The sequence below is a fragment of the Gymnogyps californianus genome, chromosome 19, assembly GCF_018139145.2.
Source record: "Gymnogyps californianus isolate 813 chromosome 19, ASM1813914v2, whole genome shotgun sequence".
NCBI classification, from domain to species: domain Eukaryota; kingdom Metazoa; phylum Chordata; class Aves; order Accipitriformes; family Cathartidae; genus Gymnogyps; species Gymnogyps californianus.
This window is the reverse complement of record NC_059489.1, coordinates 2,820,580-2,847,616: the sequence shown is the minus strand read 5'-3', so window position 1 is coordinate 2,847,616 and position 27,037 is coordinate 2,820,580. Positions and strand designations below refer to the sequence as shown.

At 44.4% G+C, this 27,037-nt stretch overlaps 1 protein-coding gene across 1 annotated transcript; it reads right to left on the bottom strand.

Moving 5' to 3' along the window:
* Window positions 1–855: 855 nt before the first annotated feature.
* Window positions 856–24,826, bottom strand: LOC127023964 (ATP-binding cassette sub-family A member 10-like). Its single transcript, XM_050908336.1, is given in 41 exon segments — window positions 856–1,462; window positions 2,069–2,124; window positions 2,205–2,284; window positions 2,559–2,699; window positions 2,915–3,034; window positions 3,491–3,585; window positions 3,865–3,940; window positions 4,536–4,714; window positions 5,091–5,182; window positions 5,638–5,755; window positions 6,110–6,230; window positions 6,663–6,754; window positions 7,213–7,281; window positions 8,122–8,250; window positions 8,891–9,001; window positions 9,363–9,533; window positions 9,825–9,938; window positions 10,486–10,623; window positions 10,986–11,008; window positions 11,011–11,112; window positions 11,859–12,025; window positions 12,774–12,969; window positions 13,141–13,260; window positions 13,830–13,969; window positions 14,273–14,363; window positions 14,498–14,636; window positions 14,997–15,116; window positions 15,503–15,678; window positions 15,771–15,881; window positions 16,299–16,357; window positions 16,939–16,996; window positions 16,999–17,109; window positions 17,621–17,768; window positions 18,868–19,053; window positions 19,427–19,565; window positions 19,896–20,122; window positions 20,936–21,036; window positions 21,283–21,441; window positions 21,873–22,083; window positions 22,462–22,571; window positions 24,765–24,826. Coding segments are annotated over 40 exon segments (4,887 nt in total). The 5' UTR covers window positions 22,564–22,571; window positions 24,765–24,826; the 3' UTR covers window positions 856–1,363.
* Window positions 24,827–27,037: the final 2,211 nt, after the last annotated feature.

The window sequence follows — 27,037 nt, the reverse complement described above, 5'->3', positions numbered from 1 at the left end:
GTAGAAACGGAGCTGTTGTGCAACCAGGAGGGAAATAATCATGATCTCTCTAAATATGTGTCCTCCAACTGCCAAAATATGTTTTGAAGCTGAGTGGGGAACGTACACAAGCAGTGATTGCAACACAGCCAGCGCTGCAGATTATATAAAGAGAATTGGACTTAATATTTTCTGTGAGAGTCTTAACCTTTGCAAATGAGCTGGACAGAGGGGTGATGTGTGCCCGAGTTGTCAGGAGGAAAATCATAGAACCATAGAATGGTTTGGGTTGGTGACCATTAAAGGTCATCTAGTCCAACCCCCCTGCAGTGAGCAGGGACATCTTCAACTCGATCAGGGTGCTCAGAGCCCCGTCCAACCTGACCTTGAATGTTTCCAGGGATGGGGCATCTACCACCTCTCTGGGCAACCTGTTACACCACCTTCATCATAAAACATTGCTTCCTTATATGTAGTCTGAATCTCCCCTCTTTTAGTTTAAAACCTTTACCCCTTGTCCTATCGCAACAGGCCCTGCTAAAAAGTTTGTCCTCGTCTTTCTTATAGGCCCCCTTTAAGTACTGAAAGGCTGCAATAAGGCCTCCCTGGAGCCTTCTCTTCTCCAGGCTGAACAACCCAGGCTGGTTTCCAGACGGAGGAGTGACAACCACTCGCCCCAGCACACAGGGAGGGCAGGGGTGACCGCACTTGCCAAGCCAGGCTGCTGGAGATAGTAAACATGAAGGACTACAACCATCTGGCCAGCAGCCCTGGACCCTCTGCAGCCACCCTCCATCCCCAGGGGAAGGAGTTTGAGCTGCTTAGCTGTTCCTGATGGTCCACAGCAATGATGACATATGAGGGTGTAACCGCGGTTTCTATAGAGAACATTTATTGGAAGAATATAAAAATAGAGTGCAAATTTCAGTAAGATATATTTAAACATGTTGTAGGCAAATAGTCCCACACATTGGTGGGAGAGGAGCCCAGAAGGTTGGCAGCATGTCCAGATTCCCTGATGCACCCAGATCCACCAAGCAAAGCAGAGCCTCGACCCCCAGAGATGGGTTATGACCCTTGTTTCTGCAAACCTTTCTGTCCCTCTGCTGCACGCTGCTCTGCTTGACAAGAGCTCTCACCAGTGCAGGCACTATTTCATCAACCAGCCACTGGAAATGCAACTTGGGGTAGGGCTCAGTGCGGACACCTGCAGAGTCCAGGAGAAATGTCTTCTGCATCGGAGAGGAGCCCTTAGCCGATGCTCGTTGGAAAGGCAGAGCCTGCTCCTCCTCTTCATGGTACGCTGATAATGGTAGTAAATAAGTGCAGTATCACATCAGTTAGGTTAATACTGAGTAATGCGTAAATGAGCATCTTAGATCTTTTAACAGTCCTCCTGCTGAAGTTGTTTCCATTCGAAAGTCCCATCCAAAGTCAGATCAAAATTATCCTTTTCCTGCTCTCGGCAGAGTTCCAAGAACACCTGAAATGGGCAAGATAAAACTCTGATTATTTCTCTGACTTTCACTAGACACTGTGATGCTCCTTTACAGGAGCATCAGCTCTGCAACCCCTATGAGAGGTATGTCAAGTAGCTTTATGTGGGGAGCACATACGCAGCAGCCGAGACTCCTGTGCTCTCTGGTATAACCTGCTGCGAGGCACCGGCTGCCCATAGGTACATCAGCAGAGTAGGTTTTACCCACCAATGGATAGACATAAACGTTCCTCATCTTTGCCACCAGCCTGGTACAAGCAGCAATAACCTGCTGCTTCAGGAGCAACCATAGAGGCTGGGTGTGAGCATCCACCAAGGGCATCCAGCCCTTGGGTGTGCTGTGTGCCTGTCTTGGGTGAGCGGAGTCAGGCAGCAACACTTTGCCTAGGCTTGTTCCCACCGTGCTAAATCCCAGCAGTGAAAAAAAACCAAACCCTTTTCCACCACTTTCCCAGTAGAGGACCCTTCGCCCACCACCCCTGGGCAGTTTTTTGGTGGAGCAGCCTTCTGCCACTGCACCGGCCCAGGTCTTGCTGCAGCTTTGGTTCCTGCTCATGCCTTTACAGCATGTCTAGCCTTGAAATCACCTGCCTGAGCCAAAGTATTCAAAGAGAAGCTGTACTCCTTGAGGTGGAAGTTTCGTTTGGCTGTGGAGAAATGGAAAGAGAGTCACAAATTAGCAGTCTGTGTTCCACCTTTTCAAAAAGTCAGCTTGTTTTGCTCTTACCTTCCTCTAGCTTGAAGAAAGACTGAGACAGGGGCAGTGCATCTTCCATCGGGACCTTGTAGACTAGCAAAGAGGGGAACCTTGAAGGAAAAGAAGAAAAGGTGATTCTTGCTCTGTGTTGAGGTTCTGGGATCAAAACTTCATGTCACGCTATGAGCTGGATGTGTGGACGTTTTGCTGCAGGGATCGCAGCAGGGTTGGATGTGGTGACATTATCAAATCAGATCCCCATACAAGGACTCTCAGCTGTTCATCCCTCTCCAGCTGAGATCCTGCATCTGGCCATCACACTGGGCACATTTTTGGGGATGAGGTAGTGTTGAAAACACCGTTCATCCCATATTTTATAGCTACCGCTCCTGACGGGCTGCACTTGGGAAAATCCTCAAAATCTCAGCATGGAGAAGATCAGTGTGCTCTGGATCCTCGGCCTTAATTTCCAGTAGATAGCCTTTGCCAAACTTGTTCTTCAGGTACTGAATGGAGCCGATGCACCTGCAGGGGAGGGAGGAAAAAAAAGAGATGTCAGTTTGAAACCATTGGTGCCCCACCGTCTGCTCCTCCCCAAATTGTACTGCTGCTGAAATCACGGGGAGCACTTCACAAAGCCCATGGTGATGGGCTCGGGTAGGTGAGGCCGCAGGAGAAGCCTCTGTCGCTGCATGGACCGTTGCCCAGCTCAGTCGCGTGCTGGCTGTGCTGCTGCCCACCGTAGCTGCCCGGACACCATGATGGCCACGCGGTCGCACACCGCCTCCGCCTCCTCCATGTAGTGCGTCGTCAGGATGGCTCCTGTCTCCTTGGTTTTCAGGGCGGCACGAATCATTTTCCTGAGGACCAGAGGGGGTGGGGAAAAAAAGCTAACACTCCCTAGGAATATCAGACACTTTTTCTTACACCTTTGTCCCTCCAAATGCCCCTCCTCTAAAATAAGTGTAAAAACGTTACACGCAGCAACTTTAGACTGACGTGCACATGGTAATACTTTGAAATAATGACAAAAAAATGTTTTTGACTCAGGTCCCTTCATGAATTCTTCCAAATCCCATATATGACTGTCCTAAAGTTTGCAACAAGGATGAAGGTAAAATGGTTTTTCTCTCTCCTTGCTCATGCTTTAGCTAGAGACAACCGGGAAAACGGAATTTCCAATAAAACCATTGGCACGTGATGAGCAGCACTAATTGCAAATGGGGTAAAACACTCTTTACCTAACCTTAGGCATCTACTCTTGGCTTCCAACCCCTTTACCACCATGGTGGCACAATGTCTGAGGTCCTACTCACCAGACAGAGCGCTGCCCATTGGGGTCCATGCCAGTTGACGGCTCGTCCAGGAGCAGGACTGCGGGGTTGCCCAGCATGCACACTGCGAAGCACAGCTACAACAGGGAAAGGGGTTTGAGTCAAATCTTTTGCAGTCCCTGGCACTCTGTCTACAAAGAGCTGCGGACAGCGTTGCTTCATTTATAGGAATCAAGGTTCTGATTTATAGGAAATGTGGTTTTGGAAAAGGTTAATTTCCATCACCCCACCATGGGAGACAACACAATGCTCTCCCAGGTAGCTCAGAGCACAGGTAGGTCCCTCCGCTCATGGAGGGGACTTCTGATTTGTGCTATGAGCATTGCACTGCTTATTATAGGTAAAACAAAACACACCTTTCTGGTTATTCCAGCAGATAATTTTCTGGGTTTTTTTTTTAAATAGTCTTGAAGCTGCAGAGCATTCACTATTCTGTGGGGAAAGGGAACAAGTGAAAAAAAAACATTTTTGTAATTTCCAACTCAATAGTCTCATCAAGGATTCCCAAAATAATAAGAAAAAGGAACTTTCTTCCCCTCGCTCTTGACTCCTGCTTGTTTTCATAAAACATTTATTGTGTTATTAAAATGTTAGTTAATATTTGAAGCAAAGTGTACTGAATAAGCCACAAGCTCTTTTCTAAACCCATCATTAGTGATAACAGCATTATAAATCCATTCCTCCTTGCCAGCGTCAGCTGAGCAGGCAGTACTTAAGCACCCTTTCTTGTTGTGCCAAACTATAACATCAGAGATTTTAGAAATGCTTCCTAAAGATAACATACTTAAAAGGACATTAGTGGTAAATTTATCCCCACTAAATGCACTTAGGCAAATTGGAGATTTTCTTAACCCACTCACTTAATTACAGCATTTAGCATAAAATCTCTTTTGCAGCTCCATTTCCTGAGTTTCTTTCAAGGTTGCCTCTGGCTCACAGTGAATTTTGACTTTCTGGTCCCCTCCCCATGCCCTAGGACTAGGGGATAAAACATTGACCAACCCCTCAAAACACTCTGCATCCGTACCGGTTGACAGCAGCAGCCGTGTCCTCCTTGCACACCCCTTTCACGGCCGCGTACAACAGCAGGTGCTCGTGCACGGTGAGGTCCGGCCAGAGCGGGTCCTCCTGCGGGCAGTACCCCAGGAAGGCGGGCGCGTGGTCCTGGAGGTCGGAGGTTGGTCCATCTCCCCTCTTCATCAGCACCTGCACAACCAGGCTGATCGTTTTGCTCTCACACAGCCTTGCCCAGATACAAGGGTATGGTTCAGAGGAAGACTATGGGCTTCATTGGGATTTAGGTGAGGAAACCCAAAGAGCAAGGGAGTCATTTTGCAACCCTCATTTACGTGGTTTCTAAATATAAACATGGCCAACTAGGGTAGATGCAACTGCTTGTCAAAGTTAGAAGTAGCTCACAATATTTTTTATTAATACATTATTTAATTTAATAGCACAATGAATTCAGTTAAAACCTTGATCACTAATAATACTTTGAAAAAAATTATAGCTTAGCCTAGGCGCAAGCTTTGCGCTTGCGCTTTTATCATGGATCAGTCCCTTTTCTCCAGACGCCTCCTACCTGCCCAGCAGTCAGTGTCGTCTCTCCAGTAATCATTTTGATAGTTGTGCTTTTACCAGCTCCGTTGGGCCCCAGAAGTCCTAATACTTCTCCTGGAATCAATACGTATAATTTCTTAGTAATACTCCCCATTCAACAAATATATCAGGCACAGTCCCACAGAAAAGAGAGCATGCTAATATCAAAGATCATATAAAAGTAAACAGTATAAAAATATGCTCCGAGAGCCCATAATGTTTCAACCTTAACTGATACTGCAAGTCTGAGCATTGCTCCTAGGTCTCTCAGAAGCCACTGCTGAAGTGGATCCTGGAGAGAGGGGGCTACGTTATTTTGGATAACGGAGAGTCAAAGGTAACCGGTAGGATGCACCCATGTCATGTTGTTCATTAACACATCAACGACAGACCGAACGTGCCTTAACCACGGAGCAAATAGATTTGACCTTTATGTCCTTGCTCAGATAACTGAGAATCTGCAGGGAATTAATTCTCTGGGTATGACTGGGGGTCCAAAACAGGCCTAGGAGAACAGTTCCAGTTCTCACCTTTTTTAACACAGAAGGAAACATTTTTGGTGGCCATTTTCTTCTTCTTCTTAAAAACTGAACCAGCTTGCTTTATTTTATACTCCTTGCACAGATTGCTGACAATAATGACTGATTTCTGAAAGCGAGGAGGAAGAAGAAAGATTAGTCTATTAAACTGGATAGCATTAATCCTTCAGTAATATTTTTCCATTAAAAAAGGCAGAAAACCTTCTAGAGATCTTTGAATTTGTTTTATAGTTCACTGAGAATATGAGGTGCAACACGACACTTTATCGTCCCCGTTCCTCTTAACAGCTTTCTTCTCTATCCTGATGGGACCCACACTGTACATTTGGGAGTTTGATTTTCCCAGTGAGAATAATACAGCCAGAGCACTGACCTGCACTTATTGGTACTTGGTGGTTTGTTTTTTACCAGTGGGCTTCTTACTGGTATAAAATAAAACGAGAAGGACAACACTTAGTCGTACCTCCTCCTGACTCGGAGCCGCTATGGCATTTCTCACTGCTGCCTTTTCAGCTTTAACATCTTCATCTTCCTCTTCGAGCTCCTCGGGGTGCTGGTGGCTGCTTTCTCTCCTTGGGGAAATCCTACAAACCCACCAGATTCATCTTAGCATTTTGTTCTTTACCCTTGTTCTCCACCAATGCATTTTGGATAGACCAAGAGTGAACGTCCCTCTGGTTCAATGTTTCTTGTGGTTTTTTTATTATTTATTATTATTTTTTTAATACTTATACTCTTTCTGTGTTGTACAAAGAACCAAGCTGGTACATCCACACAGCACAGGCAACACCGTATGGAGGTACTAACAAGCTTGAGAGTTGTTTTATATTATCATAGCACTGTAGTATTTAAGGGGCTATTTTAGTTATAAAAAAAAATCACCCGTGTTTAAAAAAATATTTAAAAATAGGGGCACAAAGGCAATGATCTCTGATCAAAATGTTGTCTTCAAGGAAAAGCAGTGTGGTAGGAGGTTAGATCTCGCATGTGCCTGTGGTGCATGTGTGTATACAAACCTAAATATTGGGTCCTTTCTCAGAACTGCTCTTCCATATTTTATCTCCAAATATCGAAGAAGAAAAATGAAACCCACAGAATGGATATAAGGCTGAAATGAAAAAAAAAGAGGTTGCCACGTTAACAGCCTTGCCTTCCATCCCACTATGGCTGAAACTGAGAAGATGGTGGCAGTGTTATAAAATATGTGGGGGAAAAACACAGTATGCGAAAATAAAGTCCATTAACATCTAAACTCAGGGTAATCCTGAAGGCTGTGAGCTCTACTATCACTTACCAATACTGCAGAAAATACCAATGGTAGAAGAAAAACACAATTCATAAAATAACAGAGCAGCATTCAGTGATCTGGGCTTATTTCTTTTCCCCTTCCCCATTTCAAAGGAGTGAGGTTAGTTTTGCACAGGGGAGCAACCTGTCATCCAGACCCACTGAGATGCTCCTTCTGCGTGAAATGAGCTCAGGGTTCTTGCCTGCTTCCTCATAACTGAGGACAGGGTTTAGGAGACACACATTCCTAAATAAAAGTAATCTTAAATGTTTTCTTACTGCAAAAACAGCTATTAGTACATCATTCCTTGGAGTCACATCAAATATGTCAGCGTCTTCTATAAAAATCTATGAGAATAAAAAAAAACAACAACACAATGAAGACCTGTAATCCTTTAGTATAATGCTGGCTAATTTTGGAAGGGTTAAAAACAAAAACAAATACTTTGAAAATGCACAAAAGCTTCTGATTTACCCAAAATATTCACCATACAGATGAACAAATACAGATGTTTGACTTTGGGCATCCCAGTCCTATACCAGAAAATGTCACGGCACTCAGTACGTGTATCAGACTCTCTTTCTGGCGGTAATGGCCTATCACAGGAAAACATCTGGTCTCCTCTCCTTTGGGGTCCCAGCGGAGAAGAGGTGGAGGTGAGTGGGAGAGGACAGAGGAGGAGTCTCTTCTATTTGGACCTCACTCCTAAGTAATTTATGGTTCGTAAGCTGCTTTGCATGTAGCTGGAGGGTTCTGTTAAATTCTTAGCTGACTTTCCACGACCACCCTCAGCTGACATGGAGTAAAGCGCCTTGTGACTATTCTTAATTCTCACTCAGTTTCCATGCAAAGTCAGATATGTAACTTCAAATTTTCTCTTACAATTGTTCAAGCCAAGTTGCTTGATTCTGCATGGAAAGAATTAAGAGTGCTTACCTAATCTACAGTCACAGCTCAACAGCACAAGAAGTAGCCCCTAGCCATAATGAACAGCTGGAAAAATTAGATGCGATATGAATCAGTCATCTAACGATGCACTCTGGCCATTTGGAAAATCCCACCCAGAAGAGGAAACCGATGAGCCTTCCCAGAATGCAGCGTGCGGTTACCACCAGGACTTTGCTCACAAGAACACATAGTTGTGTTTTATGGTGGGGTGCCTCTCCTCGTCCAGCGCCACCGCTTACCTGCTGGCAGTTGAACATTACACCCAGCAGTGGGTACACGGGAATCAAGAGAGACACAACGTAGAGGGAGACTCCAGTACCAGTTGAGAAATCCATGACTCTGCTGATGATACAAGAAACAAAGCATGCCTAAAAATAAAACAAGAGGGTAACTTAAGCTGATGGGAAGGGTTACGCTCCTCACTGGTCTTAAAAATTGTGTGGGTCTACCTTTTCAATTCCCTGTTGAATTTCTAAAAATGGACAAGAAATATAAAGATGAGAAACAGTGAGGGTTCAGGAGGTCCTCAGCCGTCTCTGCCTGAGTGTAGGCTGCTGGTTTGGGGCAGCTGGGATAACTTCTTCCTAGACACAGGGCTGCTTCAGGCAGAAGAATGAAGCACGGGATCCCGTCCTGTTCTTTCTGATCCCGGTTCATGCCAAATACCCCACCTCCCTCCAGGTCAGTCTCAGGCTATCTGTGTCTAACCTGATGATGCCAGTCTCAACACCTTACATCTCTTGGATGTGAGGTATTGAACAGAGCGATAACTTTTTTGCCTCCGTTCCTGCACCAGCTCAGGGTAGATCCAAGCACTTCCCCGTGCCATAGCAGGATTGTGGGAACAGAACATGGTAACATGAATTTAATATAGAAATGACTGCTATAAAACTCATGCCCGTATTTATGTTCTACATCTGTACTTGGTGTTTTGACCTCTAGTTCATCCTTAAGATCTTGAAATACATTTCTGTAAACCCTACAGCACATTATCTAGCATATGCTTACCACTATCAGGATAAAAGACCAAAAATCACAGTTCCATCCTTTGCGAAAGACGAAGGAGATCAAGTAGATGAGGAGAACGATAGAAATTCCATAGCCAAAAGTACCCGTGATCTACAGAAAAGAAGGGCTTTCATTGGAGAAAATAGAGTGGTCTAAACAACCAGAAACCTATCTATAGCAATGTGGTTCAGTTTAAACGGTCATACATTAAGATCAGGGCATTCAGAAAGTACCACAATTTTACTGCTAAGTGTAAAGGAGTATATTAAGGCAAGATTTATCGCCTTTTATTTCCAGCTGGGGAAATCCAAATGATAGGAGGTGAAATAAGGAGAAGGCCAGTAAGCATCTGGGGACTCAGAGGTGTGCCAGCACCGTCTGCACCCATGGTGTGTCAGCTACCCCTACACGTGCTCAAAATATTACCCCAATTCCTCCCTAGTAAACCAGCAATTGCCAGAATGGGATGTACCAGCAAGAAGAGGCTGTCGATGTTCCCGGAGATCTTGTTGCTCATTGCGAACTGAAGCCCCAACATTGAGAAGAGAAGGAGCCAGCACAGCGGGATGTCCACCAGCGCCTGGCCGCACCAGTATGCTGAGGGAAAGAGCCCCGAGATCCGCAGTTGGGCACGAGCTCCCACCTGGGAAGGCACAATGCAAAGGGCAGGTTGTTGTTGGTGCCTGGTTGGCCAACGGCACCCATGGGAATGGCTCCCGGAAATAAAAAGCTAACAAAAAGCTGTTACCATTGCGATACTGGGGTAAAATTCCACCTCTTTTTGTCTTTTAGCATTTTGTGCTGGCTGCAAAGCTGCTCATGGCAATACAGAGAAAAACGCCTCAAGCTGCCCATCATATTCAAACGTCCTTGTGGCAAGGTAGTTGTAATCCCTTCTGCCTACCTCAAATCTACTCCATTTCAAGGAATTTACCTTGTAATCCTGCATGTAGCCCATTGCAAATTGAGGAGGAAAACCAGGGAATAACAACAGCACATAAACGAGGTAAAAAGAAACAAAATAATCCCAGAATTGTGGATCATCTATCTGAAAACAGAAGAACAAAGCATTTGTAGAAAACATCTGCAATGTAATGGCTAGATGCCACAATTCATCTTACTGCATTTCTCATGAAGTACAGGGCAGTATGAACACAAAGTGGGATCTGAAACCAAATATTGGCAGGAGGAAGGTATTCCCCAAACCATAGCCCTGCAAAGAGCTTGCCACCAGTGAGGAGAGATGGATGGTGCAGGTCCCACTCCTCCGTCCCAGACTTGTGGTGAGCTATCTGTTCTGTCAATTGATGGGCCACAGCTTGAATAACGTGACGTAGAGAATAAGGAACCTCCTGACGAAACCCTCCCAGCCACCTTCTCTGTTCAGCAGCCCTCGAGACCCACAAGGGAAAAATTAGCTTCAGTTTTCCTGAAGTCAAGCGTGATGGTTCTAGAGCCACCACCGAGGAAGGTGGGTTTACAGGTACAGACAGCCCCACATGGCTTCCCATTAAGATCTGATGACTTACTGAGACCTTAAGCAGATTTAAGAACTCTTTTCTGACACCACCTGGCTGCCAGGCTCTGACACTTACAGAGAAAAATGGATGACTCCAGATCCGAATGTGCACGGTGGAATTGAGGGCTCTCAGCAGAGCATTGCTAATGACATTCACAAGCACCGGGAAGCAGTTAACGGCCTCCATGTGGCATAACACGGTAAACCTGTAGCTCTTCAAAGAGCAAGAAAACAAGATGAAAACTCCTGGTTTTTCTCATCTGCAGGGAAGCAGTATAAAAGAAGCATACCAGGAGAATCCAGGCCTGAAATAGTTTTGCTTATACCTTGTTTGCTAAAAAACAAATTATGAGATATTGGAAGTCTGTATAGTCGTGCTACAATAATGTAAAGTTTGAGGTGGAGGATGAGGGAGATAGGTCTCCTCTAGCATGTAGTTTACTGGTTAAAACACTTTCAAGTCTTTGTACCTGTGGGCCTTATTCGATAGGACCATCTCACAGGTAGAGCTGATGGAGGCATCTCAATTTTTCAATTGTTGGGAATAAACGGGAGGAGGAGAACAAAAATCCTCACCTGACCTTTGCGAGAGACTTTATAGCCCCATTGTGTTTTAGCTCCTCTGTGATGTTTTCCTCGCTCGTTATTTCCACTGTGAGATCTTGGCTCTCGAGCATGTGGATGAAGTCTTCAATGCCTGTGCCTGGTGTGGAAGCCAAAAGCAGAGGAATCATAATACTGAACAACAAGAGAGTCTTTGATGGTTTGGGTTGTTTTTTTTTTTAAATCCATGACTACCAAACAAAAACAGAGAAAGTCTAATAACTGTGGACATCAGACAGCACGTATGTTGTGGATCATTGCACATTGTTTTTTGTGAAGTTAGTGGATTTCAGTCTCATTGACTGAATTTTTGCATTGTCATCTTTTTTCTGCCTTTGTTGAGTGGCTACAAAATATATTCTCCTTTGTGACGGTCTGATGAAGCCAACAGTATCATACCCTGTCTAAATAACATAAAATAGCATCCACTTATAGGACTGTTGAAGGTAAAACTCTGGAAGTATACCATTAATTTGACTCAGCATTAGCGATCCCTTACTGGAGTGTGGTGCCTGGTTTGAGAATCCCCCACTCTGAAAATGCAGAAATTGTTTGGATAGAGGTCTGGATTTGGGGCAGGGAAAGAACTGGGTCCCTTCTAATCTCATCTGCTGTGATATCCTTTTTCGCATCATTGCATCAGGATCTCACCAGCTGCTGAAGCCAAAGTAGGCTTCATTCACAACCCTTTAAAAATGACAATGCCTATGCTCTTCTGCCACGAAAACCTTCATCACCCCTTAGCTCCCCTACATCCTACAACCATCTGCTCCTTCACTCATTTTCCTTTGCAACAGCAAGAAGCCCCAGAATAGGAAAGGATGAGGAAAGGCTTGTTCCCCTCACCCGTGTTGTTTTGGACCAGGAGGCTGGTCGTCTCCGAGTGAGCCCTCTTCCCCAGGGGCAAGAAGTACCGCGCAGACGAGAGCTCCCAAGCACTCACACTCTGCCAGGCAGCAACCAAGGACAGTTGCAAAACCAGAGGAAGCAGAAAAACCACATAGAGCAGCAAACTACATTAAGAAAGAGATGAATAAACACTCTGAAAACAGATATTCAGTAGAACGCATTTGTGTATTGGGAATGCTACACTATATTCAGGTTACCCAGCGCTCTTTCTGTTACAAATTTTTGGCAATTTTATTTTCAGAAGTCTCAAACCTTGATCATTCACAAAGGCCTCAAAATTTAGCAAGGAGAGGACCTCAGATCTGGAGTGCTCAACTTTTTAGGGCCATGAAATGCCTTTCAGACTTCCTTAATATACAAGTTTTTCATAAATCAGCATCTCCCTTCTGTTTCTTGTGCTCCACCAGGAAATGCCAGCTTGAAGATCAATGGGGCCAAATGAGTTCAGACACTGGCAACTTGAGAGAAGTTTAAAAAAAATTAAAGAGGAGGTCTGAAAGTCGTATTTTTCTCTCCTTTCTCTGTACATACTAGTTTATTTTAAATCTTCCTCCTTCCTCTGAAATAAAAGTGTTTCTAAGTGATTCTTTTCTTCAGAAAGAAAATGGGTTTCTCTTGCATAAATCACTCAGTATAGAAATGAAAATGCACAAAAGGGAGCTTTTCTATTACTGACACTGGAAAGGAAGAAGCTTTCCTCTCCTCTGAGTGCAGATTACCAAGATCATTCATAGCCAAGACCTGATATCAATTAATCCAAACGCTCATCGAAACAGGGGTGTGAAAATTGTCCCCCCCGCTGTGACTGTGTCCAGTTCCAGATCTGCAAGAGAGAATCACTTTGGTACTTACATTGACCGCAGGTTTTTCACCGAACTCTTAAGCTTTAAGAAGTGCACCCGTGCCACGGCAGAGACTTGCTGCCTCCAGAGAGCCAAGCCACCAACAGCCGCCTTCCCCGTGTCCGAGAGCAGCAGGGAGCCCGGCTCCGTCTCGTCAGGGCATTGCGGTCCTGCTCCTGCCCACTCTTCACCAAGGACGTGCTCATCTGCAGAGAGTTTTCCACATGCACATTTGTGTCTAAGACCAACCTCTATGTTGTAATATGTGAAAAATTAAGAGCCGCCTAGTAATCAACTGTTGGAGGCATGCCCAGGGGTTATTGCAAAGTAGCCATTCTCGTTGGCTGCGGATCGTATATTTGCAGCCACAATTGTACCTTCTTGATCCAATGTGGCTTCTTCCTCCAGTCTCAGGAAGACATCCTCCAGGGTTGTCATGCTAACTCCATAATTGATAATTCCCTGGTCAGAGCAGCTGTCGAGGCCACTGAACAGATCTGCATGACAGAGATAATACGAGTGCCTTCAAGGTTTCAAACATGAGCACGTATCTCCAGACCAGACTTTGGTTCAGCTGAGTCAACCTGACTGGAACATCTCTAGTGACAGGGAAAACGATAAAGCAGTGAGCTGCCAGGATGCAAAGGATCTGGAGGAACACAAAACCGCCAAATCCATTGCTCATTGAAGATGTTTTTCTACTTAGCACCAGCATTTCAGTGAGGGTCTGCCTGGTGCCGCTGCAGGTATGGAGCGGTACCGGTTGTATGGAGTTTTGTCTTGTCACTATCTTCTCTTTTAACAGAAAGAAAAATAAACTCTCAGTAACACATGTAGCCCACTTTAGCCTGCTAGGTTTTTCATTACAAACAGTAGAAAAGCATTTGTTGTACGTTTTGATCTTAAACATATGGATGCTAAAATTGGGGGGAGGAAAACAAAATGCAACAGTTCTAAAGTTCTTATGTGACTTCTGTAGAAAATCTCCCTCTTCATTTCTCTTTCCCCACATTTGTGATTATTTTTTTTTCTATGGACAATTCTCAATTATTTTAACATACATTACCTGGGAATTTATTCACGTTTTCTAATGGCAGTTTATATCTCAGCTCGTATCGACTGTGTCCTGAGAGTATGACATCGGGGATATACCGTTTAACCAGAGATGTCACGTTCTCTAAGTTACAAGACTCACTGACATGGATCCTGTTCAGTTGAAAAAAACCCAGATGCTTAGTTTTGAAAAAAAAAAAAAAACCAAAAACAAAATCCCCCAAACAAACAGCAACCACCATCGTATTTGCTAGGATGCATAAAAATAAAACTCCGACATACTTCATTCCTTACTCTGGAGTAAAGTGCTGCTTCAGTTAATTTAACTGAATATTAATTCAGTTAATTTTCTTGTTTTGACGACATCTGCTCTACAGTTTCCCCCTTACAGTCATTCTGGTGGCTCCTTATACATGCCCATTCCCAGACACCAGTGGTTGCGGCTGAAGTAGATACCTTAAATGATAGCCAATCCCCCATTTTTTCTTCAAGAACAGAGAAGAACCAACACACTTGAGCCTCCCATGTGAGATAAAAGCCTTGCGGTCTAAAGAAAGAAAAAGCCAAAGGAATTTGTACTGTAGAGCAGTCGTTCAAAACTTTTTTTGCAACTGAACCTCACATGGGCTTTCTGCTCCAGGGTTATTCTGCAGAGATTCTACAGGCTGAGCCTCTGCTTACCTGCAAGGATATCGGCCTCGTCCATGAACTGCGTACTGAACAGGATCACCCGTCCAGCTCTCTGCTCCTTGAGGAGGCTCCACACCTGGTGCCTGGAAAGAGGATCCAACCCAGCAGTTGGTTCATCCAGGAACAAAACCTGCAGAAAGGATGAAATCAGACATTCCTCATTGCCAGAGTAATTGCACGTCTTTTGGGTTTGGTGTTCCCCTGAAAGCCTCAGGTCCTGAAGGCAAGAGATCCAGGCCACCTTTTATGCAAGCTATTCTGGGAGCTCTGCAGAGGTCAGGGAACTATCTATCTGCTTTAAAACTAGACCAGCAAGATGGATTATGAATTTAATGGAACGAAATTATTAAATTTATTAATTTTAATAATTAAGAGTGCTTTAAAGAGGTCTGAAATCATGCACGAACTTGTAGCCAAGTACATGCATAAGGTTTTAGTTATGTTGGACCTGAATATTCCCTATATTACAGAGCCGTGCCTGCTGCTTTACCTGGGGGTTTCCAAGCATGGCTATTCCAATGGATAACTTCCTTTTTTGCCCACCACTCAGTTTCTCAGCTTGAGTGTCTTGAATGTTACTGATATCCAGCAGTTCCAAAATGTTTTGCACCTAGAATAGCACAAGGATGTCCATTCTCAGCATCAGTTGTCCTTCCATCCTTTATGAGCCATGAAGGAGATCTGGCTGGGACTGAAGGCGCAGTTTCTAAGACCATGTACCGAGGTCTACCATCACCAGCAGGAACAGCCACTACAGGGGCTGCTACATCCCCTCTTTTCCTTGGGTTGAGCAGAGGAATCGCGGTGGTTGCACCAAGACCACAAGCTTGCCTACTAACCTGGTTGAAGCTCGACACCAGCTTCGATTTTCAGAAGACACAGCCAGGTGGACCCTTTGAGCTTCCCGGTGCAAAAGGAGCCTTTACTGAACCGTGGGGTTTGCCTACAGCCTCACGTTGGTGCGCAGGGACATGTTTCAGGGGAACACACACTTACCTCTTGCTCTACCTCTTTGGACTTGATGCCCTTGATTTCTGCAAAAGTTTTCAAGTTTTCTTTCACCGTTAAGACTTCAAACTGTATGTTGAATTGTGGGCAAATGCCAATCATCGCTCTAATCTCTTCCCTATCTCCTGTTTCAGAGAGTTTGTAGTTGTATATGGTTGCGGAGCCTGTTTACAGGAATAAACGTGGTGAGGTGGAATGAACTGGTCTTTACAGCTTTTGAATCAAGCCCACCCTGTCCCACCGTTTGCCATCCTACCTTCAGAAGGCAAAGTGAGTCCACTGAGCACGTTTAACAGTGTTGTCTTTCCAGCCCCACTGCGGCCGAGTAAGGCAGTGATCTGACCCTCGTAAATATTTAAAGACAAACCTAGAATGAAAACAACATCAAGTTTGGGAAGAAACGAGGTTTGACTTGCCTCTACTCACTGTCAAAGGCAAGACAAGTCACAAAGTATAAGAACTAAGTAGCAATAATTGGCCAAAAGTGCATTAAGCAATGTGGGGCAAAGTTCTGCAAACCTTTAACTAAAGGCATAAGAAGCTGCTCTGTATTCAGCAGAAAAGACAGAAATACAACAATAGGAAAAAACCTTTCTTCTCTTTAGTCTTATTAAAAATGGCAAATTAGTAAAAACTGAACAAAATAGTAATCAGTTGCATCAATTAATATTTTACATAAATTTAGAAGCAATACAAGTGTTGTTTTATTTCTTTGACTGACTGAAATATTTGCACAATTGTTTTTCCTCATCTTTAACAGGAATCAACATCACAGCTTTCATACCTCTTAAAGCTTCTGTCTTCTTGTCCTTCTTTTTATATGCTTTTTTAATATTGTTGAGTCTAAAAGGAAGGTAAGGAGGATATTATTTCAGGATTTCTGTAAATACCTTTCCCTGGTGCCCTTTTTCATTCTTATGGGCCTTAATTTAAAATGACAGAAATGCAGGTAAAGTAAGAGGTACTGGGAAGCAACCCTGAGATTCAGGAGGGTTTGGCATGCTCTGTACACAGGCGTGAACATCACTGCCTGGCACGCAATACTGGAGCATCAAGCCTTGCAAACGCAAGGTCAAGCCCATTGCAACAGATGGCTGGTTTACAATGGGCTGCCCTCCACGTTCTCCTTGTTGTCCCTAATGGACATTTAACAAAGTCCACAGCAAAAAAAACCCTGTTTTTTTAAAATCTGAATTTATCCAAATTTCACCATTAGTGACCAGCCTGAATTATCTATTTATCTCATCTGCATTTTATCTCTAATTTTTCTCCGTGAAACGAAGTGTTTTGCAAGAGCCTCACGAACACAAGAACTGCCTGGATAAGTCAAAACAAAGCTGATGGCAGAAGTGATGGTCTGTGGGAGCATTAAACCCAAGCTACCCAACTCAAAAAGCATAAATAGCAATTCCTTCTCTCTTAACCTGATGGCCTCCTTCCCCATGAATTCAGGGGGCACCGGCTCTATGTCATCACGAGGAGCTCCTCGGGGCTCGCTGCAGTTCTGGCCATCTCCCTGGTGGAGCCTCTCCTGCTCCGCACCCAGTACGAGGGCTTCAGGCAGAAAAAAGGGGGATCTGGGATGCCATATTTGCCTGACAAGAACGCAAAGAAGATGATCTGTCATTAGCCAAAGCCACAACCAAGATACTATCCTAGACTAAACATTTAGGAGGTTCTAATATGTACTTGGCTGCCTCAAAATTGGTGCTTTGTCCAGTTAAAAAAAGACGTTTGGTGCTCGGGTAGACAAGAGAAGAAGGTTGGCTTCAGGGCTGTATCTAATGAATTCAATATTTTACTTAATGAATTAAAATATTGTCTCACACATTATTACACTGTTTTCTCATAAACAGTTCAACAGCAGTATGATTAGAAAGAAAAAACATGAAATACTTTGTTGTCTTTGATTTGGGAATTACCAGTGTGTGCCAGGGGCAGAAAAGTCACTCAGCGATATAATACTTTTTTTTAGTCCAAAACCTATTTTTGTTGACTCACAGAATGGAGCAGCCCATCATTTTCTTGAGGAGCTATTACATGCAATCTGTATAAATCAAAAGTATAAAAGAAGAAAGTATGATCATAAGCATAAATCATACCTACCTGGCAGAACTTTGTCGAAATACATGGCTAACAGCATGTACAAGACTGAGTCAAAGACCAGCATAATGTAAGTCGAAAATAAAAAGTATGATTCCTCCATAAGGTTAGAAAAAGTGAAACCCATTCCATATTTTTCTAAATGGAAAACCTGAAATAAAGGACAAGGAAGAATAATTTTCAGGTTGGAAAACTATGCGCATTCGATCAAACCATGGATGCAATTGACATTGTTAACCCAGAAATCATCTGCGGTACTGACCAATTTTTTTTCCTTTCTTTCTAGTGAGGAAGGGAAATAAATTTACTCCACGCAGAGATCTTATGTTTTCATTCAGAATTTTCCAGAACAACCCAGAAGCAGAAGAAAAGATCAGCATTTTATAGAAAATCATTCAAGAAACTTGATATTGGCACTCTTGACGTGACAGAGTCACGACAAAGAAGGTATAATTTTACATAGTTATTGATTTAACCATAAGGTAAATTAGCAGTAAACTCAATTTCTTTTAGTGCTGGTGCAGAAATCTCCTCTCTCAGGCAGTTGTTTTAATATATCAGGAAATCAAATATTAAATAACTGGAGCTAGAAAGCATCGCTCAGAGCTATGCAGATATGACTGATGGAAAACTGGGAAACGGCACAAAATTATCCAAAGCGGGGATGGAAGATGGATGGCCGCAGCAGAAAACTTGAATTGTGTTTGCACAGCCTCTGTTGCCAGGAGGAGCTGCTGCAGCCAGAGGGGAATGACCGGGCAGCGAAGAGCTGACGTCCCCGAGTCAACTCCCGTCTGCCTGGGGTCCAGCCCCGGCGGATAATGGTGCTGTTGTGTGCAGCGATGGGCTCGCTGGGGCTTCCTCAGATTTATGTGGACGCTACAGAAGTGCACAATGGCAGATTATTTGTGATGAGGGTCATGGTTTTCTTTGCCTTCATCGGCTTTTTAAATAGGGGAATGGGATGGGGACATCGGAGCCCCTCTTTGCTGCCCAACAGCAGCTCAGCTCGCATGGAGGTTTCAAAACAGGACGTGGATATGAATGAAAAGTACCTGAAGATTTTACGGATGTGGAAAAGCTGATCTTTTGAAATGAGGACTATGACTTCCTATGCCTTTCTCTATCAGCAAAGTACAGCAGGGTCTTTTCTTGCCACTGTCTGTGACAAAAAGTACTCTGTCCCCACTGAGAGGGCCCAGGACAGCAAGCCACTGGGAAGGTTCAGCTGCAGAGATGATGCCCCATACCTTTGCAATGCCAGCATTAAATGCAAAAGGACAGAAGAGACCAAGAAACCACTTCAACGGTTCTGGAAGATTTTCTATCAGCACTGCGAGGCTCAGGCATCCAAAGAGAAATGTGATGAGGAACCCCATGGAGCCGGCAAGTTTGGAGGTCCTTAGGAGGGAGCAGAGCATGAAAACCAAGTGGATCTGTAAGAACAGAAGTTTCCTTCAATCACTGAAGGAAATAAATATCTTTAAAAGTAACACTTCCATTTGCCAGGCAAACAGATCTCTGGTGAGCTGGGTCCGTGTAATAAAATACACTAAAGTCCTTCTTAGTGGGTTGATCTGAGTTTCAAATCAGGTCTTTTGTAGCCAACCTACTGCCTGTCAGACCTTCAGGCTGCGATTCAAATCGCTGCTGCTGAGTCAGAGAATCCACTCAGCTATGTCAATTAGTATGACCATGCAAAGGATACAGTCCTGAGCACTGTGAAAAAGGCTCTCGAGTAATGTTTAGGCTCATCAACATAGTAATAAATCATGTGGTGAGAAAACTTGGCTTTAAAACCTGACTTACACATGCTAGGCCGTACAAGAAAAACAGCAGTAAGACCGCAGGGAAGCTGCTGAGGTAGAAAGCATCCTGCGCCACGAGAGCTGTCAGCAGGCAGGAGAGGACCATCACGTAAACAGCATACAGCAGACTCCAGGAGAGCCTGAGGATGGAAAGGTGGCATTACACTTTCATTTAATTAAGAACTGTTGTTACAACTTCATCTGCATGGTAGAACCATTTTAAATTAAAATATTAAGTATTCCCCAGGGTCAACTCATTCATACTCTATGCAGAACAGATAGCATGACCCATCTTAGGAGAAAATACCCAAGGAAGAAGAATATGCTGCTGCCATGCTCAACCCTTCTGGTTTGTCCTTAGAGTACTGGAGAAAACTTATGAACTCATTTAACTTATTAACTCTTTGCACAAACGCCCAAGAGTGTACTGATTTTTGGCAAACAGATACTTTAGTTAAAAAAGAACTCACCAAAATGCAATATCCTGCAGCCCCATTGTCTTCATCAATACTTTGAGCTGCTTCTTTTCTCTTACAACATTCATCGATAAGAAATACATGAATGGAGAGAAACACATCACGATAGTAATCATGAAATAACTGTACTCTAATGTAATTGAGAAGATGACACTCCGGGACTTCATACGAACACCAGCAATTGATTTCATTTCTTCCCAAACAGAATGATTTGCCACCACCTAAAGGAATTCAAGGTCAACATCTCAGTATTTAATTATTTTCTACAGTGAGATGTACTTATACAAGGAACCTTCTGATTCATCAGCCCTAGATTTTTTTTCTTCATGAAGCTTTATAGAGAACATCAACAAGTAATGCAATAAAGCCCTACGGGAAGGGCTCAGCTGACTCACTTATGTGTCTGCACCTCAGCTAGACTCTCTCCGTCGCCTATTGAGAGAGGTAAATCCTTCAGCTCATCCAGAGATAAGGATCCAGACACACAAATGACTCACGCTCCCCAGGATCCTGTTTCTCTCCCCAGGTATGAAAGCAGCCTGGACAGCTGGAGGTGCACAGCCAGCAGGAATGACTCCTACCCTGGTACACTTTTGAAGAACAATTTGGAAAGGAAGGACAAGAAATGACAGACATGCCTACTTTGAAACCAAGTCATCCGGCAGATAGGCATACCACCCCAGTCTCCTGCAAGAATTGCCTTTTCCTTGGAATCTGAGAAATACTCTAAATCAAATAGCGGTATTATGCTCGGTTCCTAGCCTTTAAGAGAAATTGTCATTTTGAAGAGAAACAAAAAGTTAGTACAAATCTTCAAAATTAAATCGAAAGCCGTCATTTTCTGCAGGAACTTGCATTCAAGTGCCCACTGTCGCTGCCGATACTACTCAGATGGCTGAGTATTTTAAAATATTTGTTTTTCTGCAGAATTTTCTGACAAGCCCATCCCTTGCTATTGACACAGAACAATTTGTTTTTCCTGGGCCAAGTTTAAAATAAAAGGACACCTACATCAGTTAATAAATTCGATTTACCTCTATAATAGCAGCATCGATGCTGGACTGGAGGGACAGGAAGCCTTTGTACCAATACCTTGGGCTGTCACAGTACCGCGATGAGAAATTGTAACAGTTATCTGCAAGGGTGAAAGGTTAAGGGCATCACAGGTAAGAGCAGTGAAACGTAATTGGTTTTCACTACAAAAGCTGATAAGCGTGCATATGCACTATGGGAAACTTCAAATGGACGGTGGCCCACTGACAAAAAAAAAAAAAATAATTAGCCATTTATTAAATCACTTAACATATATGGATTATTCCAACAAAGCGATGCCTATCCATGCCGGGCGATCACTCACCCATAAATTCTCATTTTGTATTACCTACGTATCCAAAGTTGTCATTTGGAATAGCCACATTCCCAGAAGGAAACCTGAGGCGATAGGAGAAGTTGTCCTTAAATACAACCCCTATAATTTCATTATTTGAAATCCAGGCTTCTTCCAGGGCTCTCTCATTGTCCAGTGCCTCTAGTTTTATACCTGTGGCATGTAAGAAAAATACTGCAATGAGTTTCTGTAGGTCTGGCAGTGTGTGCACAGGCCAGGGTGTATATTCTGCTTTTTTAGCATTGCAACTCCTCCTTTCCAGTTCTCCTCACTGGGCAGGGTGGCACCTTTAAATACTTCATACTTTAGCAGTTGAGAAGAAGTGTACCTCAAAAGAATGAACCAAGCTGTCTTAATAGTATTAGTCTACATAGTGAACATCAGATAATGCAGAGCTTTACAGCTCAGAAGAACACACTGGCCTCACTAGTAATTTAAATACGAGAGAAGAAATATTTGGGAGAATGGGGGATTTGGGATGAATTTTCTCTACTGACTAAAGATAGCGGAGAACCACTAAAACACAATACCTGTATCATAGGTTAAATAATGACAAAGCTAAATATTTAAAAAGCCAAGCATACCTGTCATTACAGAGTTCAAGGCCACTTTATTCATTATCTGCCTTGTGGTCACAGTGACGGGTGTAAAAGCGATGGTGACACCGGTGGCATCGTAGGCAGGATCATCTAACTGCCCGAGGTAGCTGTAAGGCACTTCGGGGTAGCGGATGTTCATCATGAACGTGCACACTATGAACATCAGCGGCAGAAAGAGCAGAGACAGCATCCACTCCTAGGTAAGGGGGAGAGCGGAGAAGAGAATTTAATAATATAAAAGTGTAAGAGCATATTCTCTGTGGGATTAAAATATAAGCAAGAGGCACTCAGTTACACCGGTTTCTTAGATGTCGACTAACGTGGTCTTTGCATTGTGCCCGTCACCTCAGTAAATTACTCTGCTTAAAGAGCCGAGCTCATACGTCACATAAAAGACAGAAATACTATCAGTTAGAAAAGTGAAGTCTCAAAGTGTTCATTACCAGTCAGGCTTTTCAGAAGTACTTTAACTTTTAACTTTACAAAAAGAAATTGGTGTATAGGGGCAGGCAGGGCTTGGCCACTCTCAACAGTTAGCTACTCACTTTTTTTCTTTTTTTTTTTTTTAGTTTACCTGAAAGCTCTGCATCTTCATCCTCCACTTGATAAGTACATTTTTCCATAAGAGAATTTTTGTTTGCTGGAATACACTCGTATTTCTCTGAAGTCTCTTCATCTTTGAACCTACAAACAATTTTTTTTTTTAATTACTTTCAAGTACAACATAAACTAGAACAGCCGTGACTGCTTTTATTTGCAGTCCTTGCACATGTGCACGGTGATACTTTCTTTCCCTCTTTACTGCAAGAGAGGGCTGAAGGAACTCAGACCTCACGTGCTGAGCACAAGCCAGCCCTGCAGCACAGCTTCTAGCAGCAAGGGACCAAGAGACCTCGTTGTCCTCGACATACTCCCAATCCTTGCAGCTCAGCAGTAAGACACTGATTATAACCAGAATTTTACACTTCTGTCCTGCAGCATGGTAAGGCTGGGAGGAGTTATTTATGAAATAAAAAAGGGAAGATCATACTACATGACCTAATCGGCTTGGGTGGCTTTAATATCCAAGAAATGACAACAATACGGTCAATTAAAATCACCAAAACCTTTTTGCGTGTAATTTTAATGTGCTATAGGCTTCACACCAAGAAGTGTTGAGCAACTCCTGGCTGTGGTGTGAGCTGAGCTCATACGGAAAGCTGCGTCGATTGAAGGCAACTCGGAGCTACGAGAGAACAAATTCTTGGAAGTGTGTTGGGAGAGCTGTCGTTGTCAGGGATATTAATGGAAAACAAGAGAGAAACAGCCACGAGCATGCATTGCTGTGTTACTCCAAAAGAGGTAGCAGCATCCCTAAAAACACATGGTCAAAGCAAGACAAGGATTTGTTGCCTGGATTAATGCTGGTAGTGGAAACTTAAAGAAGTAGGCATAAAGCTGGCTGTCAGAGTAAGTTTTGTGGATGAGATACATCCATATTAACCACCAGTAAAATAATGATGAGTAACTTTAAAAGGACTAAGTATCCCAATGCGAAATAGCTACACTCACGTAGCCAAACTGCTCTGCTGTCACATATGCAGCTAAAATATGCTTTCAAACAAGATCTTGATCTTCTATAAGTGAAGTCTCAGGTAGGAATATCAGAGCATTTATAGACCTAATCCTTTCAAACCTTCCTGTCATATGGAAGGAGGATTTACGTTGTCCTGTGTCCTTTGGGGGATGATGCCTCACGGTGCTGACAGGCAAGACGGAGTTTATCTTCTTCCAAATATTTATGTTCAGCCCACAGGAGAGGCATGTCTCTGCTCTAACAAGGCAGCAGGCACCGAAATGCTGGAAAAGCAGCTGCAACAAATGGTCTTCCCCGGGTGCACGCTGCAAACACATGCACTGCACGGCACGTCGGGAAGATGCGGCAGGGACATTGGCTCAGTGGCAGAAATCTGCTGTTTTGCCATCACCCTCTGAATAGATTTTTCTCTTACAGATGATGGCACTAAATCCAGGCATATAAAAATTTGAATTTACCCTGTGCTAATGATCTCTAGGCTTCCTTGAGGAAACTGTGAAGTTAAACTTGCAATTGCTCGGTCGCTTTTTCACTTAACAGAAGCAAGGTGTAAGACAGCGTGTATCACCCGTATGCATTTCCACAACTGAAACAGGATTAGTGTCACAGCTAAAGCAAGTTTCCAGTTTGTCCTTCACTTCAACACTCACGTAGAGTAACCTCAACAAGCTGACGCACTGCTGGATTTACAGCTTCTCACCCAGGAGATCCTGGGTGGGCTGGAGAGCCGGCACACCGGGTACCCGTCACAGATGTCCCACGTGTCCCCCCTCCTTGTCACCCCTCAATGCTGCCTGACCCCCAGCTGCGCTGCTGCGGAGTTTGGGCAGCTGGGGGAAACGTGGCAGAACTGATTTCATTGCTCCTTCAGTATTTCAGGGGGAATTTTTAAGAGCATAAGATGGACAGAAGACTTTTTAAATTCAATCTTTAGCTTACACTGCATGTAGGGAAAGAAATCTGCTCCTCATATGGGCTGGATTACTTAGAATAGTGAGCTGAGCTGAGCCTACCACATCCTCTTAGCGCTGAGAAACACTGGAAATACACCTCTGCCATAAACTGAGCTCCATTTGTGTGTTATTTCATATTGAAGTAAGGTTAAAAACACTCTATCGCCTTTAAATAGTCACTAAGCTTAATCACAAGCTTATCTCAGCCGGTTAGAAAGATGCCCAGTGTCCCACCTACACATTCGTATTCTCACCCAGTATTATTAATGGTGTTATTAATTACTGGATGTTTTCATACCTTTTAAATAACAATTTTTATTTGCTTTAAGAAGAATGTTTAAGCCTTACCTTAACGGGAAGGTTTGAAAGGAATCCAGAGCTTGTCCTTTGCAGCGTGCCTGTAAAAGCGGAGATGCTGAGCCTCCCTGGGACGACTTGCCGGGTGTCGCAGCAGCTCTCAGTGCTCCTTTGTCCACGCACTCGTTTTTTTCACTCAGGCACTTCTGCCAAAAGGCATTCCTCACACCATCACTTCGCTTTTCCCTGGCTTCCTCCCCCCTTCCTCCTTGGCAGACCTTCAGATTTATTTATGTTATAAAAAGCAGACAGAGCATATTGCTGTTGAGTTGCTGGAGCGAATTCTCTGAAAAGTTACTCAGGAAATTCTTGAGTCTTGGCCAAGAGAAGAAAAATGAGCCCAACAACAAACCACACAAAAATCCTTTCTCTGGCAAACTCTGTTATGTTTCTCAGTGCAGCAAGAGAGGCTGAAGTCAACAGCAATATCACGGCACGCTGCTGCAGGCGGAGGAGCAAACGGTGACTCTCGCCCATCTCCGAATGGCAAAGGTTGTGTTTGCAAACTGTTTCAGTGCCACCAGCCCTGGTGTAGGAAGAGCAGTGAAGCGCTGCCTCCTGGATAGCAACAGCTCTTCTGATTAAAAACATATTGTAAACATTAAAATAAACTTCTCTTGACTCACTCGCTGCTTTTGAAGGGAATGGGTTTGATTTCATCCCCAGGCTGAGAGCGTGGCTGTGGAGCACGCCTGCCCCTTGGTCGCCCACCGCAGCATCCCCTGCCGCAGCACGGCTGAGGGACCGGCAGTGGCAGGGAGCAGCGACCAGCCAGGACAGAGACCGGGCTTGCAAACACGGAGGAGCTGGGTCTGCTTCCCTTTGCTCTGTCTAGCAGGAAAAAAACACCCCGAAGATTTAAATAATGTTCAGATGTTTCAGAGCTGGGCAGACTCCAGAGGCGTAATAAGTCAGGACACAGAATGCAGTTAAGACCTGTCCCCAGTATATCACCTGGGTGCACAATCCTTCTCCTCCCCTTTCAGCATCTCCTCACAAAGGGAAAAAAAACAAAACCAACTTAAGTGGAGAAGTGGATATGCCAGGTCCCAGTCAGTGATTCTCAAGCAAAGACACCTCCCTGCCCACCTCCTTGGCAGGGGCACTGATGTTTGCAGATTCATACGGAAAGCAGCAATCCGGGTGTGTGGGGTGGCTGCTTTGGGGGCTTTTCCTGGCAGGAGCAGCCCATCACTGAGCCACGGCAGCCACCTGCCGGTACCTGCTTGCCCACATCCTTGCCTGCATTGCCTAGACACGCATCTGTGCCTGCGTAAACCACCTGCATCCTCCTTGCCTACGTTGCCCATACTCGCATCATCCGTACCTGCATCGCCAGCATCATCCACATGAACCAGGGGAGCTCATGGCGTGGGTGAGGGTCTTGCTGCTGTGTCTGTCCCATGGGATGGCACTGCTCCTGTCCTCCAGTGGTCCCCAGCCCAGCTTGTCCCAGAGGCCGGGGTGCTGGGGGACAGGGCAACGGGCACCAGGGGAAACACCTGGCTGCCTGAATGTAGGGAGTTTCTATTTTATTTAGATTTTTTTTATTTATTATTTAAAGCTAGCCCTGGCAGGCAGATATCTAAGAAGAGATGCTCAGACAGGGTCAGGGTGCTGGTGCTTGCCCCTGTCTCCCCACCAGTGCCCCATCGCTCCCCAAGCACCCACAGAGGGGTCTGTCTTCCCGAACACCAAAGCAGGTCAGACACGCGTGCTGTGGCCAGAAGACCTGTTCAGCCTGCTGTCCTGCTCCAGCTTTACTTTGGGTCAAAGCACATCTTATTTTGACTCCAAATAATAATTGTTTTTTTAAAGATGGTGATCTAAGAGCTGCCAGTTTTCACTACACTTTTCCAGGGACCGCTGAGTCCTTTCCTCTCTCCGTGTCCCCAGTGGTGGGGACCAAAGATGGGCCAAGGTGGCCTGAGCTGGAACACACAGCAACAGCAGCTTTTTGGGTCAAAACACAGCCCCATGCCCCTCCATCAGAAAACACCACCTTCGTTGGCCACATTACACCAGCCAGAAGGACGCTTCTCAGGACTAAGCAAGCCAGAGCCCTGGTGTCCTCCTGCCATGGATGAGTGAGGGTTTCAGAGCCTCCTCTGAGTTTGCACGTGATTCTCTCCAACGACCGAGCCCCCACGCACCGCTGCAGTGCCCGCCTCGCTGCCTTGGGACCAGCAATTCATCCCAGCAGGGTTATTCCTCAGCCCAACGAATCTTCATGAGTCAGTCTGAGCAGGGGTACAGCTGAATGG